At 41.9% G+C, this 15,998-nt stretch overlaps 1 protein-coding gene across 1 annotated transcript in view; it reads left to right on the forward strand.

The window, feature by feature from the left end:
* LOC119905292 (kinesin heavy chain-like) overlaps positions 1-14,237 on the forward strand; it is a gene marked incomplete at its 5' end in the record, with an annotated part of 39,083 nt that extends 24,846 nt beyond the window's left edge. The window contains 5 exon segments of the mRNA XM_038722162.1: positions 816-887; positions 986-1,090; positions 12,602-12,818; positions 12,906-13,014; positions 13,312-14,237. Of these exon segments, the coding sequence (XP_038578090.1) occupies positions 816-887; positions 986-1,090; positions 12,602-12,818; positions 12,906-12,991 (480 nt within the window).
* Between the last annotated feature and the right edge of the window lie 1,761 nt (positions 14,238-15,998).

The following is a 15,998-nucleotide window of genomic DNA, read 5'->3' on the forward strand; positions in this document are numbered from 1 at the left end:
AGTACCCACTGAGTGCCCTTGGCATTTAAAGCTTAGATAAGTGCACAGCTTACATGGTTGCAAAATTCTTCTAACATATCTTGTCACAACTTCCATCTTTCAGTACAATTTCAGCCATTCTTGGTTTTCCATCTCATAACCCCCAGCTACTATTTCTCCGGAACACGGCCCCCTCCCTCACCTGCCACCGCAGGATTGGTTTGGATGTTCCAGGTTCTGGCCACGGGCAGGATTTGAATCAGACACTGCACTGCTGGGCCTTACGGTTGCAAACCAACCACACCCCCTTCACAGTTGGAGCTTGTCTCTGAGCGCTTTTAATTCTTCACTTTCGGAGTTGGCCTTCAAAATTCACTGAGCCTCATAAGGATTGAACCCACAACCTTTGACCCCCTGTGCTGTTTGATCTGAGACACGTCACTGCTCTTTCTCAGAGCGTTTTACTTTGGACATCCAACTTGATTGATATATGTGAGCCACTGGGCCAGAGACACTGAGAGTGTCATTTTTTAAACTTTTTAGTCTTTCCTCTGAGTTTTCTTTGGAATGAAAAGGTCATTGAGTCAACAGGGGTTTGAACCACAACCTCAAAACACTGTCTGTGTCTCCGAACACACTTTTTTGAAGTTCTCTCTGAGCGCTTTTGAGACCACACTTTGGTGTTGGACTTCAAATTTGATTGAATATATAAATATAATAATAATATATATATATATAAGCTCCTACTCTTTCATGAGTTAGACCCACTCTCTTGTATCATGGGTCCACGCATCTATTATCTAACCTTCATAAAAATGTTCTTTTTGCTCTCTCAGGCTAAAGAGTTGCAGACTCTCCATAACCTGCGCAAACTCTTTGTTCAGGACCTCACTACACGGGTTAAGAAGGTACTCACCCCCTGTAGACTGCTTTGGTGTTCAGTATTATTTTTCTTCATTTTTGTTTTTCGTTCATCATTGAACCTGTGCTCCCTGTTTGTTGTCAGAGCGCAGAGCTGGACTGTGAGGAGGGACTTGGCAACGTGGCCCAGAAACAGAAGATCTCCTTCCTGGAGAACAACCTGGAACAGCTGACCAAGGTCCACAAGCAGGTATGGTACAGGATACAGGAGATGAGAACTCAGCCAAGGGGGCAAGAAGTACTCAGATCTTTATTTCTTCTTATGACATGCCATGACCAGATTGTTAATACTAATGCATCAATGTGTAAAATGTGTAGCTGGTCAAAGTGGAGCTAGTTTGAACTACTTTAGATACAGGGTCAGCCCCTCCAAAGGGTAAAAAAATAAATCTGAGACTGTGAGATTAATGGTAGAAAAAAGAAGAAGAAAACAAATCTCTGCTGCAATTATTTGACGTTTCTCTAATGTTTGCTCTTAAATAAATAGTAAATAGTGGATACTTTTATCTCTTGGGACTTCAAAAACTATTTCAATTAAAGCTGCAAGCAGCGTTGGGCGGGCCCTCGCACTTGTAGCGCGTCCGGGTGTGAGCCGGCCGAGTTGCATATTCTGGAGCTCTGCCAGTGCGGCTGTGAATTTGCTACGCGGTTCCGACACTGCATGAAGGTGTTATATGTCACTTCCCGTGTCACCTATGTGAAGCTACATAGCACTTGCCGCTATGAATATAAATCGGTATTGGTGTGTAGATGTCTGCGGGGTGGGAGAGTTATTATTAACTTTCATCCTACATGTACAGTTTGGTTCAGATGTGAGCATGTACACTGAAGTTACAACAACTTCCTGTTTCATGGCGAATCATCGACGCCACAGACACGTCCATTGACGAAAACTCGCAAATAGCACAACTTTTCATCGTAAATGCCTTTAGAAGGCACAGCAGAAATTTGAGGTCGGTCAGACTAAATCCCTAGGAGGAGTTCGTTAAAGTACGAAGTGTGTAAATCATCCAAAATTTGACGTAAAATTCAAAATGGCCGACTTCCTGTTGGGTTTAGGCTATGGCTCCAAGAGACTTTTTTGTGCGTCTGGACAAGATACAAAATTTCGTACATGTAGGTTGAACGTGAACGAGGGGATAATCTTTTCCAATTTTCTAGGTGGCGCTAGCGAGTCATTTTGCCACGCCCATGCGCGAAACCCATAAAATACAAAATTTTTCACCAGTTCTGACATGTTTGCAAAGTTTGGTGAGTTTTCAAGTATGTTTAGGCCCCGACAATGGAGCTTACTTTGCAGAAAAAAAAGAAAAAAAAGAAAAAAAATTAAAGCTGCAAGCAGCGTTGGGCGGGCCCTCGCACTTGTAAGCGCGTCCGCGTGTGAGCCGGCCGAGTTGCATATTCTGGAGCTCTGCCGGTGCGGCTGTGAATTTGCTACGCGGTTATGTCGCCGCATGAAGGTGCTATATGTCACTTCCTGTGTCCCCTATGTGGAGCTACATAGCACTTGCCGCTATGAATATAAATCGGTATTGACGTGTAGATGTCTGGGGGTCAGAGAGTTATCAAGCACGCAAAGTTTGGTTCAGATGTGAGCATGTACACTGAACAATAATGTACCCAAACAATAAAATAAATTCCTTTTATATTTCCCTGCCTTGTTGTTTATGTGTACATACAGAGGAAGAATGTGATAACAGCACACATTTCATCGTTACTGTGTGCTGTACCGCAGTTCTGTGTCCATGCATGCAGCAAACTGAAAGCACTGTCTGTCGGAGCGTCTACGTGAAAAGAGAAGGAAGACATGGCTGGTAGTGTCTTCAGAGTTGTTAAACACCTCAGCGCACTGAAGGAAGCCATCTGACTGTGTGAGGGGCAAGATTGTTGATGTCTGCAGGCAGAGTAGGCCTAGAGCTCTCCTGTCTGACTGGTCCACCAATAGCAGAGAAGATGACCCCTTGAGACACAGCCCCTCCTCATTTGCATAATGAGTCAGAAATGCATACAGAAATTTAAAAAGGACAGGCAGAAATAAATACCATGGGTGAAAATAAATAAGGTAGAAAAATACAAAGGAAGAATAAAACAGACAAAAATATTAAAACACACACATAAATAAATATATTAAAAAAATTAGTAATAAATAAAGTTGAAGATTATAGAATAAATAAATAAGGTAACTATAACAAAGGTGAATAAGTAAAGGCACTAATTAAAATATATACATTTATGTCTCCTTGTATAATTTAATTATACCAACATTTATTTATTTACTTTATTTTTTTGTGTATTTAATTGGAGCTTATTTATTTATTGAGCATTTATTTATTTCTGTATTTATTTCTGACTGTGTCAGGATCGGTCCTCCATAGCGGGGTGGGAGAGTTATCAAGCACGTAAAGTTTGGTTCAGATGTTAGCATGTACACTGAAGTTACAACAACTTCCTGTGTCATGGCGAAGACTTGATCTTTGACGCCACGCCACGGACACACCCATTGACGAAAACTCGCAAATAGCACAACTTTTCATCTTCAATGCCTTTAGAAGGCACAGCACAAATTTGAAGTCGGTCGGACTAAATCCCTAGGAGGAGTTCGTTAAAGTACGAAGTGTGTAAATCATCCAAAATTTGACGTAAAATTCAAAATGGCCGACTTCCTGTTGATTTTAGGGCATCGCTCCGAGAGGCTTTTTTGTGCGTCTGGACAAGATACACGTACCACAGAAAATTCGTGCACGTAGGTGAAACGTGCGGCGGGGGCTGCTTCGTTAAAAGTCACTTCCTTTTGCCAGCAGGTGGCGCTATGACTGTGGGTGAATGTCAGCATGTACATGTGTTCAGGGCGGGACTCTCATCCTACATGTACAGTTTGGTGCAGATGTGAGCATGTACACTGAAGTTACGACAACTTCCGTGTCATGGTGAAGAGCTGATCTTTGACGCCACGCCACGGACACGCCCATTGACGAAAACTTGCAAATAGCACAACTTTTCATCTTCAATGCCTTTAGAAGGCACAGCAGAAATTTGAGGTCGGTCGGACTTAATCCCTAGGAGGAGTTCGTTAAAGTACGAAGTGTGTAAATCATCCAAAATTTGATGTAAAATTCAAAATGGCCGACTTCCTGTTGGGTTTAGGCTATGGCTCCAAGAGACTTTTTTGTGCGTCTGGACAAGATACACGTACCACAGAAAATTCGTGCACGTAGGTGAAACGTGCGGCGGGGGCTGCTTCGTTAAAAGTCACTTCCTGTTGCCAGCAGGTGGCGCTATGACTGTGGGTGAATATCAGCATGTACATGTGTTCAGGGCGGGACTCTCATCCTACATGTACAGTTTGGTCCAGATGTGAGCATGTACACTGAAGCTACGACAACTTCCTGTTTCATGGCGAAGAGTTGATCTTTGACGCCACGCCACGGACACGCCCATTGACGAAAACTTGCAAATAGCACAACTTTTCATCTTCAATGCCTTTAGAAGGCACAGCAGAAATTTGAGGTCGGTCGGACTAAATCCCTAGGAGGAGTTCGTTAAAGTACGAAGTGTGTAAATCATCCAAAATTTGACGTAAAATTCAAAATGGCCGACTTCCTGTTGGGTTTAGGCTATGGCTCCAAGAGACTTTTTTGTGCGTCTGGACAAGATACACGTACCACAGAAAATTCGTGCACGTAGGTGAAACATGCGGCGGGGGCTGCTTCGTTAAAGGTCACTTCCTGTTGCCAGCAGGTGGCGCTATGACTGTGGGTGAATGTCGGCATGTACATGTGTTCAGGGCGGGACTCTCATCCTAGATGTACAGTTTGGTCCAGATGTGAGCATGTACACTGAAGTTACAAAAACTTCCTGTTTCATAGCGAATCATCGACGCCACGGACACGCCCATTGACGAAAACGCGCAAATAGCACAACTTTTCATCGTCAATGCCTTTAGAAGGCACAGCAGAAATTTGACGTCGATCCGACTAAATCCCTAGGAGGAGTTCGTTAAAGTACGAAGTGTGTAAATCATCCAAAAATGGCCGTAAAATTCAAAATGGCCGACTTCCTGTTGACTTTAGGCTATGGGTTCTTGAGGCTTTTTTGTGCGTCTTGATATGATACATGTCCCCAGAAAATTTCGTACATGTAGGTTGAACGTGAACGAGGGGCTAATTTTTTCCAATTTTCTAGGTGGCGCTAGCGAGTCATTTTGCAACGCCCATGTGCGAAACTTGTAGAATACGAAATTTTTCACCGGTTCTGACATGTTTGCAAATTTTGGTGAGTTTTCGAGAATGTTTAGGCCATGTCATTTGAGCCTACTTTGCAGAAAAAAAAAAAAAAAAAAAAAAAAAAAAAAAATAATAATAATAATCCGAGCAAATTCAATAGGGACCTCACACGGTCGTGCTCGGGCCCTAATTAAAGCTGCAAGCAGCGTTGGGCGGGCCCTTGTAGCGCGTCCGCGCATGAGCCGGCCGAGTTGCATATTCTGGAGCTCTGCCGGTGCGGCTGTGAATTTCCTACGCGGTTCCGACGCCGCATGAAGGTGCTATATGTCACTTCCTGTGTCCCCTATGTGGAGCTACATAGCACTTGCCGCTATGAATATAAATCGGTATTGGTGTGTAGATGTCTGCGGGGTGGGAGAGTTATCAAGCACGTAAAGTTTGTTTCAGATGTGAGCATGTACACTGAACAATAATGTACCCAAACAATAAAATAAATTCCTTTTATATTTCCCTGCCTTGTTGTTTATGTGTATACAGAGGAAGAATGTGAGAACAGCACACATTTCATCGTTACTGTGTGTTAGAGCATGGGAGAACAGTGGATACTTTTAATACAGCCCACACCCCTAATACTGTGTAACTATAACAAGTAGAGAACAGAAGAAAAAGATGTTCTTTCTTTACAACTGTCTGCATAGCTTATTCATATTGTATAATGAATGAAAATAAATAGGCCTACTAGGCTCCTCTCCACTTTGACATTTAAGATTAGCTTGTTTGATCCACCTTCATACACATGTGACATTACTGTACAACTTGAGAAAGGTGAGTTGTTTTCTGCTCCAGCCTGCCTAAAAGAAAAGCGTTTTTGGGATAAATGGACTTTATTAGCTGCTGCAGTGCAGGATGAACTCAGAACAGACCCATTTCTCACCTTATTATTCTAAACCATGCAACGAAGAAGAAGAAATGCATAATAAATCCTGGGACAAAATCTGTCCACAAATACTGTACAGCATGTAGTCTAATGAACAAGACTTGTGTTATAGCTGACTTGGGCAGTGAAATGTTTAATTTTTTAATTCATGTGGTCATAGTTGTCCACAACTCAAATCAGAATATATGAAGAAATGTTTTATACCACCTCAAGAAGGCTTCCTATCAGAAAGGTAGGAAGGTATTTCAAATGTACAACTGCAGTCCTGAAATCTAAGTAAAGTAATTTCCCTGACATTTTTGTGTTACTTTACTTTTAATAGACGCATGTAACAGGTTTTATACTTCCTGTGAGTATAATCCAATCAATCTTATTTTCATACTGTATATCCGATGTGTAATTTGATAAATTGTGTTGTATGTCGTGCTCGCATCTCAGAGAAGACTCTGACTGCAACATGCGTCTTTGTAAAGAGAGAAACGGACAGAAAAAGTCTCTAACTCTGCCTGTCAGCTCGCTCTGCTCCGTTAAAACTGAATTTACCATACAGAATTGAATACGAGTGCACTCCAGATTTAGCTGCAGCCAGCTGACCGTGTGCTTCTCCCTATACCGCAGTTCTGTGTCCATGCATGCAACAAACTGAAAGCACTGTCTGTCGGAGCGTCTACGTGAAAAGAGAAGGAAGACATTGCTGGTAGTATTGTCTTCAGAGTTGTGAAACACCTCAGCGCACTGAAGGAAGCCATCTGACTGTGTGAGGGGCAAGATCGTTGATGTCTGCAGGCAGAGTAGGAGCTCTCCTGTCTGACTGGTCCACCAATAGCAGAGAAGATGACCCCTTGAGACACAGCCCCTCCTCATTTGCATAATGAGACAGAAATTTAAAAAGGACAGGCAGAAATAAATACCATGGGTGAAAATAAATAAGGTAGAAAAATACAAAGGAAGAATAAAACAGACAAAAATATTAAAACACACATAAATAAATACATTAAAAAAATTAGTAATAAATAAAGTTGAAGATTATAACGGAGAATAAATAAATAAGGTAATTATAACAAAGGTGAATAAGTAAAGGCACTAATTAAAATATATACATTTATGTCTCCTTGTATAATTTAATTACTACCTACATTTATTTATTAGGGCCCGAGCACGACCGTGCGAGGTCCCTATTGAATTTGCTCGGATTTATTTATTAGGGCCCGAGCACGACCGTGTGAGGTCCCTATTGAATTTGCTCGGATTATTTATTTTTTTTTTTTATTTTTAGGGCCCGAGCACGACCGTGTGAGGTCCCTATTGAATTTGCTCGGATTATATATATATATTTTTTTTTCTTTTTTCTGCAAAGTAGGCTCAACTGACATGGCCTAAACATTCTCGAAAACTCACCAAAATTTGCAAACATGTCAGAACCGGTGAAAAATTTCGTATTCTACAAGTTTCGCACATGGGCGTTGCAAAATGACTCGCTAGCGCCACCTAGAAAATTGGAAAAAATTAGCCCCTCGTTCACGTTCAACCTACATGTACGAAATTTTCTGGGGACATGTATCATATCAAGACGCACAAAAAAGCCTCAAGAACCCATAGCCTAAAGTCAACAGGAAGTCGGCCATTTTGAATTTTACGGCCATTTTTGGATGATTTACACACTTCGTACTTTAACAAACTCCTCCTAGGGATTTAGTCGGATCGACGTCAAATTTCTGCTGTGCCTTCTAAAGGCATTGACGATGAAAAGTTGTGCTATTTGCAAGTTTTCGTCAATGGGCGTGTCCGTAGCGTCGATGATTCGCTATGAAACAGGAAGTTGTTGTAACTTCAGTGTACATGCTCACATCTGGACCAAACTGTACATGTAGGATGAGAGTCCCACCCTGAACACATGTACATGCCGACATTCACCCACAGTCATAGCGCCACCTGCTGGCAATAGAAAGTGACCTTTAACGAAGCAGCCCCCGCCGCACGTTTTACCTACGTGCACAAATTTTCTGTGGTACGTGTATCTTGTCCAGACGCACAAAAAAGCCTCTTGGAGCGATGCCTAAAACCAACAGGAAGTCGGCCATTTTGAATTTTACGTCAAATTTTGGATGATTTACACACTTCGTACTTTAACAAACTCCTCCTAGGGATTTAGTCCGACCGACCTCAAATTTCTGCTGTGCCTTCTAAAGGCATTGAAGATGAAAAGTTGTGCTATTTGCAAGTTTTCGTCAATGGGCGTGTCCGTGGCGTGGCGTCAAAGATCAAGTCTTCGCCATGACACAGGAAGTTGTTGTAACTTCAGTGTACATGCTCACATCTGGACCAAACTGTACATGTAGGATGAGAGTCCCACCCTGAACACATGTACATGCCGACATTCACCCACAGTCATAGCGCCACCTGCTGGCAACAGGAAGTGACTTTTAACGAAGCAGCCCCCGCCGCACGTTTCACCTACGTGCACGAATTTTCTGTGGTACGTGTATCTTGTCCAGACGCACAAAAAAGTCTCTCGGAGCGATGCCCTAAAACCAACAGGAAGTCGGCCATTTTGAATTTTACGTCAAATTTTGGATGATTTACACACTTCGTACTTTAACGAACTCCTCCTAGGGATTAGTCCGACCGACTTCAAATTTGTGCTGTGCCTTCTAAAGGCATTGAAGATGAAAAGTTGTGCTATTTGCGAGTTTTCGTCAATGGGTGTGTCCGTGGCGTGGCGTCAGAGATCAAGTCTTCGCCATGACATTGTTGTAACTTCAGTGTACATGCTCACATCTTAACCAAACTTTACGTGCTTGATAACTCTCTCACCCCGCTATGGAGGACCGATCCTGACACAGTCAGAAATAAATACAGAAATAAATAAATGCTCAATAAATAAATAAGCATGCAATTAAATACACAAAAAAATAAAGTAAATAAATAAATGTAGGTAGTAATTAAATTATACAAGGAGACATAAATGTATATATTTTAATTAGTGCCTTTACTTATTCACCTTTGTTATAATTACCTTATTTGTTTATTCAACTTTATTTATTACTAATTTTTTTAATGTATTTATTTATGTGTGTGTTTTAATATTTTTGTCTGTTTTATTCTTCCTTTGTATTTATTTACCTTATTTATTTTCACCCATGGTATTTATTTCTGCCTGTCTTTTTTAAATTTTTGTATGCATTTCTGCCTCATTATGCAAATGAGGAGGGGCTGTGTCTCAAGGGGTCTTCTTCTCTGCTGGTGGACCAGTCAGACAGGAGAGCTCCTACTCTGCCTGCAGACATCAACGATCTTGCCCCTCACACAGTCAGATGGCTTCCTTCAGTGCGCTGAGGTGTTTAACAACTCTGAAGACAATACTACCAGCAATGTCTTCCTTCTCTTTTCACGTAGACGCTCTGACAGACAGTGCTTTCAGTTTGCTGCATGCATGGACACAGAACTGCGGTATAGGGAGAAGCACACGGTCAGCTGGCTGCAGCTAAATCTGGAGTGCACTCGTATTCAATTCTGTATGGTAAATTCAGTTTTAACGGAGCAGAGCGAGCTGACAGGCAGAGTTAGAGACTTTTTCTGTCTGTTTCTCTCTTTACAAAGACGCATGTTGCAGTCAGAGTCTTCTCTGAAGAGGGCAATGAAGTCTCAGTAGTACTTGATGCGAGCACCACATGCGACACAATTTATCAAATTACACAACGGATATACAGTATGAAAATAAGATTGATTGGATTATACTCACAGGAAGTATAAAACCTGTTACATGCGTAGATTTAAGTACTGCAGTTGTACATTTGAAATACCTTCCTACCTTTCTGATAGGAAGCCTTCTTGAGGTGGTATAAAACATTTCTTCTTATATTCTGATTTGAGTTGTGGACAACTATGACCACATGAATTAAGAAAATTAAACATTTCACTGCCCAAGTCAGCTATAACACAAGTCTTGTTCATTAGACTACATGCTGTACAGTATTTGTGGACAGATTTTGTCCCAGGATTTATTATGCATTTCTTCTTCTTCGTTGCATGATTTAGAATAATAAGGTGAGAAATGGGTCTATTCTGAGTTCATCCTGCACTGCAGCAGCTAATAAAGTCCATTTAATCCCAAAAACGCTTTTCTTTTAGGCAGGCTGGAGCAGAAAACAACTCACCTTTCTCAAGTTGTACAGTAATGTCACATGTGTATGAAGGTGGATCAAACAAGCTAATCTTAAATGTCAAAGTAGAGAGGAGCCTAGTAGGCCTATTTATTTTCATTCATTACACAATATGAATAAGCTACGCAGACAGTTGTAAAGAAAGAACATCTTTTTCTTCTGTTCTCTACTTGTTATAGTTACACAGTATTAGGGGTGTGGGCTGTATTAAAAGTATCCACTGTTCTCCCATGCTCTAACACACAGTAACGATGAAATGTGTGCTGTTCTCACATTCTTCCTCTGTATGTACACATAAACAACAAGGCAGGGAAATATAAAAGGAATTTATTTTATTGTTTGGGTACATTATTGTTCAGTGTACATGCTCACATCTGAAACAAACTTTACGTGCTTGATAACTCTCCCACCCCGCAGACATCTACACGCCAATAATGATTTATATTCATAGCGGCAAGTGCTATGTAGCTCCACATAGGGGACACAGGAAGTGACATATAGCACCTTCATGCGGCGTCGGAACCGCGTAGGAAATTCACAGCCGCACCGGCAGAGCTCCAGAATATGCAACTCGGCCGGTTCACGCGCGGACGCGCTACAAGTGCGAGGGCCCGCCCAACGCTGCTTGCAGCTTTAATTTTTCTTTTTTCTGCAAAGTAGGCTCAACTGACATGGCCTAATCATTCTCGAAAACTCACCAAAATTTGCAAACATGTCAGAAACGGTGAAAAATTTCGTATTCTACAAGTTTCGCACATGGGCGTTGCAAAATGACTCGCTAGCGCCACCTACAAAATTGGAAAAAATTAGCCCCTCGTTCACGTTCAACCTACATGTACGAAATTTTCTGGGGACATGTATCATATCAAGACGCACAAAAAAGCCTCAAGAACCCATAGCCTAAAGTCAACAGGAAGTCGGCCATTTTGAATTTTACGGCCATTTTTGGATGATTTACACACTTCGTACTTTAACGAACTCCTCCTAGGGATTTAGTCGGATCGACGTCAAATTTCTGCTGTGCCTTCGAAAGGCATTGACGATGAAAAGTTGTGCTATTTGCGCGTTTTCGTCAATGGGCGTGTCCGTGGCGTCAAAGATCAACTCTTCGCCATGACACGGAAGTTGTCGTAGCTTCAGTGTACATGCTCACATCTGGACCAAACTGTACATGTAGGATGAGAGTCCCGCCCTGAACACATGTACATGCTGATATTCACCCACAGTCATAGCGCCACCTGCTGGCAACAGGAAGTGACTTTTAACGAAGCAGCCCCCGCCGCACGTTTCACCTACGTGCACAAATTTTCTGTGGTACGTGTATCTTGTCCAGACGCACAAAAAAGCCTCTTGGAGCGATGCCCTAAAATCAACAGGAAGTCGGCCATTTTGAATTTTACGTCAAATTTTGGATGATTTACACACTTCGTACTTTAACGAACTCCTCCTAGGGATTTAGTCCGACCGACTTCAAATTTGTGCTGTGCCTTCTAAAGGCATTGAAGATGAAAAGTTGTGCTATTGCTGAAGTTACAACAACTTCCTGTGTCATGGCGAAGACTTGATCTTTGACGCCACGCCACGGACACGCCCATTGACGAAAACTCGCAAATAGCACAACTTTTCATCTTCAATGTCTTTAGAAGGCACAGTACAAATTTGAGGTCGGTCGGACTAAATCCCTAGGAGGAGTTTGTTAAAGTACGAAGTGTGTAAATCATCCAAAATTTGACGTAAAATTCAAAATGGCCGACTTCCTGTTGGTTTTAGGGCATTGCTCCAAGAGGCTTTTGTGCGTCTTGACATGATACATGTCCCCAGCAAATTTCGTGCATGTAGATTGAACGTGAACGAGGGGCTAATTTTTTCCAATTTTCTAGGTGGCGCTAGTGAGTCATTTTGCAACGCCCATGTGCGAAACTTGTAGAATACGAAATTTTTCACCGGTTCTGACATGTTTGCAAATTTTGGTGAGTTTTCGAGTATGTTTAGGCCATGTCAGTTGAGCCTACTTTGCAGATAAAAGAAAAAAAAAAAAAAAAAAATTCCGAGCAAATTCAATAGGGACCTCGCACAGTCGTGCTCGGGCCCTAAAAATATATATATATATATATATATATATATATATATATACCTATATATAATCTTAGCAAATTCAATAGGGACCTCGCACGGTCGTGCTCGGGCCCTAAATATAATCTAATAAATGATTGAAGTGTTATGGGGAACTCACTCTTTGTGGATATGTTAGATATGTAAAACATGACAAGGGGCTATAGCTGCTGAATACATGTAGGGAAGTAAAAGTTACAATATTTCCCTCTGTAGAAGTATGAAGTAGTACATGTACTTATGTTACTTTCCACCGCTGCTCTCAGCTGGTTCGAGACAATGCAGACCTTCGCTGCGAGCTGCCCAAGCTGGAGAAGCGTTTGCGTGCGACGGCAGAGCGAGTCAAATCCCTGGAGAACGCCCTGAAGGAGGCCAAGGAGAACGCCATGAGGGACCGCAAACGCTACCAGCAGGAGGTGGACCGCATCAAAGAGGCCGTCCGGGCCAAGAACATGTCCAGGAGGGGGTACTCTGCACAGATCGGTGAGCTGTCAGTCAGATTCTCAAGACTTGGACAGAATAAAAGAAAATATGCTTTATTGAATAACTGCTTTCTTATTTGTGTCTCAGCAAAGCCCATCCGGCCAGGCCATCATCCTCTGTCGTCCCCCATCAGCAGCTCCATCAGAGCCGGTGGCGTCTATGCCCACAACTAAAACCACACCTGCAAGTAAACCCTGTAAGTACTCTGAAGAACAACATCTAAATCATGTTTTTAAAGCGAAATTAAATCTGAAATTAACTTGTGCAATACAAATACATTGTCTTTTTATGAATATAAAGATTGTAATAAATATATAAACACAAAATACACACAGATATGACCAATAACTTTTATATTTTGATGATTTAACTCATAATTAATATTGGACATTTATATCTAAAACACAAACCGGAGGGAAAACAAAGACACAATATGTGTCATAATCTCATTAAAAGCTTTGTTATCTTATAGTATTCTCATTTCTTCCTGCAGACAGACCATAAACAACTCGCCGCATGCTCACCGTCCCATCTGGAACCACAAGCCTCGCCCCTCCTGTTGAACCATCAATGGGAGGCCATCACGACAGACTGTCACTGCTCAGAGAAGCAACATCCATACATCTATGGTGTATATAATGATATAAGATGAAATCATGTTTAATTTGCTGAATGTAGATGTCAGAGGCCTCATTTAGAAAATGTTATGCTTTATGTCCTAAATTATGCTTTTAGGAAAAACAGATCGATCTGATGATGGATCCTTTCATTTATATTTGTAATTATGCAACAGAGTAAAACACACCATTTATAAATGAGGCCCTGAGTTTCTTAATGAAGGATTAAGATACAAATTAGAAACGGGGGAATCGAGATCACCTGCTCTGAAGTTTAACAGGTGACTTGTTGCTTTGTTTGTTTCTGATTTCTGATGGCGACTATTTGTTTGTGTGGTTTTCCGATGCTTAAAGAGCCAGACATAAACGGCAGTTTCTGTAGTTTTATAATTTAATCTTAAACCAGCATTCATTCAGTTTTGGGAAAGATGTTTCCCACTCTCATACCTGCCTGTTCAATATGAAACTACAGCCTGTTAGCTTAGCTTAGCATAAAGACTGGAAACAGGGGGAAACAGCTAGCCTGGCTCTGTCCAAAGCTAACAAAATGTGCCTACCAGCACCTCTAAAGCTCACGTTAAATCACTGGTCTTGTCACTGCCGAGAGGTTGCCAGGCAACCAGCAGAAACTCCAGGAAGTGACTGCGCCCGACCAAGAAATATATACATAATGTTGTGTAAAACCACAACTTGTTTTTTATTACCTTTGGAAAGGCTAGCTGTTTCCAATCTTAAAGAGGTGATATTCTGCTTTTTGGCTTTTCCTCTCTCCTTTATTGAGTATATCTCTTTTTTGTGCATGTAACAGGTTTGCAAAGTGAAAAAGCCCAAAGTCCAGCCAAAGGGGAGTTCCCATCTCCCACAGAAAACTCTGCTCTGAACCGCTTGAAAACAGCTTGTTTGTAGTCCAGCCCTTCACTTCCTTTACTTGTGATGTCACAATGAAAACGCGTCATAAAGCTTGCCAAGCAGCTAGCGGGGTCAGGCACGCCCTCAAACCAAGCTAGTCTGAGCGGAAGCCCTTTGGCTCGACTCGCCTTTGTTTGGGTTTCCATTGTGGAAAAGTTGGACCTGTACCTGCTTCCAGGTACTTTTTTTTGTATCACCTCTGTCGAGGTTCCAAGCGAGCTGAGGGACACTAAAATGTAACGTGAAAACACGACAGACTGCTGATTGGTCAGAAAGAATATTCACTATTCACTGCATCATCATTGCGTGCACCAGACAGAGGCCAGCAACAGAAAGTTTTATATTTTACAGTTTTCGTATGGAATTTCATCACAAGTTTTGAGGTGAGAAATCAGCTGTGTAGATTTCGAATATTGACAGTTTTACGAGAAGTGATGGCGGAACAAAAATGTGCTTGAATATTGTCGGAGTTGAGGAGCTCCGCAAGTGGCTGCGGAGGAAGCCTGCGCCAACCCGCGGGAGGGGCATGTGAGGCCGGTGTTCTGTCAATTTATGCTACCTATCGAGATGTGCTACTTAGGGGTTCTGCGCATGTGTATGACCCACAAGCGTGGTTTGTTTCCACGCCCATAATTATTCATTATTAGTCTATCAGAATATGCTACCCCTGATATCTTAAATAAAGATGGCATAATATAGTATTTCAACATGCTCCCCATCTCCATACAGTGCACATGGAGTGAGTAGTGATGCAATATAAAATGATTCTGTGGTGGGAGCATTATTTGATAGGGGATATTAGTCTATCAGAATACGCTACCCCTGAAATGATGTTGTAATATAATCAACAAACTGAATATGTCATAATACTGTGAGAGTTATAACTTTATGGGATTGGAAAAGGGAACACATAAGATAGCATTTTTCAACAAGGCAGCATAGATCGCCAGAACACCGGCCAGATGCCCGCTCACAGAGCCCTCTGCTCCCGCCGTCACACAGACCGCTACAGCAACAACGGCAGAGGAAAACACAGCTGGAAGGTTTTCATACCGCTTATCTGTCTTTACATTCTGAGGAATGTTGAAACGTTTTAACTTAAAAAAGAGAAAGCTGAGTGAATCGCTGGTGTGTGTGTCGCATTGAGCATTACGTCGTGGCAGTTGTGTGTGGCTTCGCTATGACGACAAGCTACGTACTATCTCTGGGTACTACCTGCAATGGAAAACGAGCCGGGCCGAGCAGAGTCCAGTCTATCAATTTGCGCTATGGTAGCATTTTTCGGCAAGGCAGCATAGATCATCAGAACACCGGCAACAGTTCAACGTTTAGTCCTGATGGTAAGATGTGGAACAATGATGTTGTGTGGTTGTGGACTTGTGAGTAATTTATACCATCTGCTAGGTTAAGGTCGCAGTCTGAAGTGGCTTTGATTTGGATCACACTACCTTGTTTCTTACGACCCGCCCTTCTCTGCTTCTGATTGGCTAGTAGTCCTTACTTGGGAACTGCACACGTGCAACTCCCAACAAAGATTTTGTACAAGTATGATGCATCACTCTGTAGCTCAAGAGTGGAGTGTACAACACATAGGGTGAAAAGAGGAGCTGCAGCAATGTGCAGTATGAGAAAAATATGGTGTTTTTTGAAAATT

This window comes from Micropterus salmoides, unplaced genomic scaffold (assembly GCF_014851395.1).
Source record: "Micropterus salmoides isolate LMB-PRFRI ecotype aquatic unplaced genomic scaffold, ASM1485139v1 Ms_hic_scaffold_1, whole genome shotgun sequence".
In the NCBI taxonomy this organism is placed as follows: domain Eukaryota; kingdom Metazoa; phylum Chordata; class Actinopteri; order Centrarchiformes; family Centrarchidae; genus Micropterus; species Micropterus salmoides.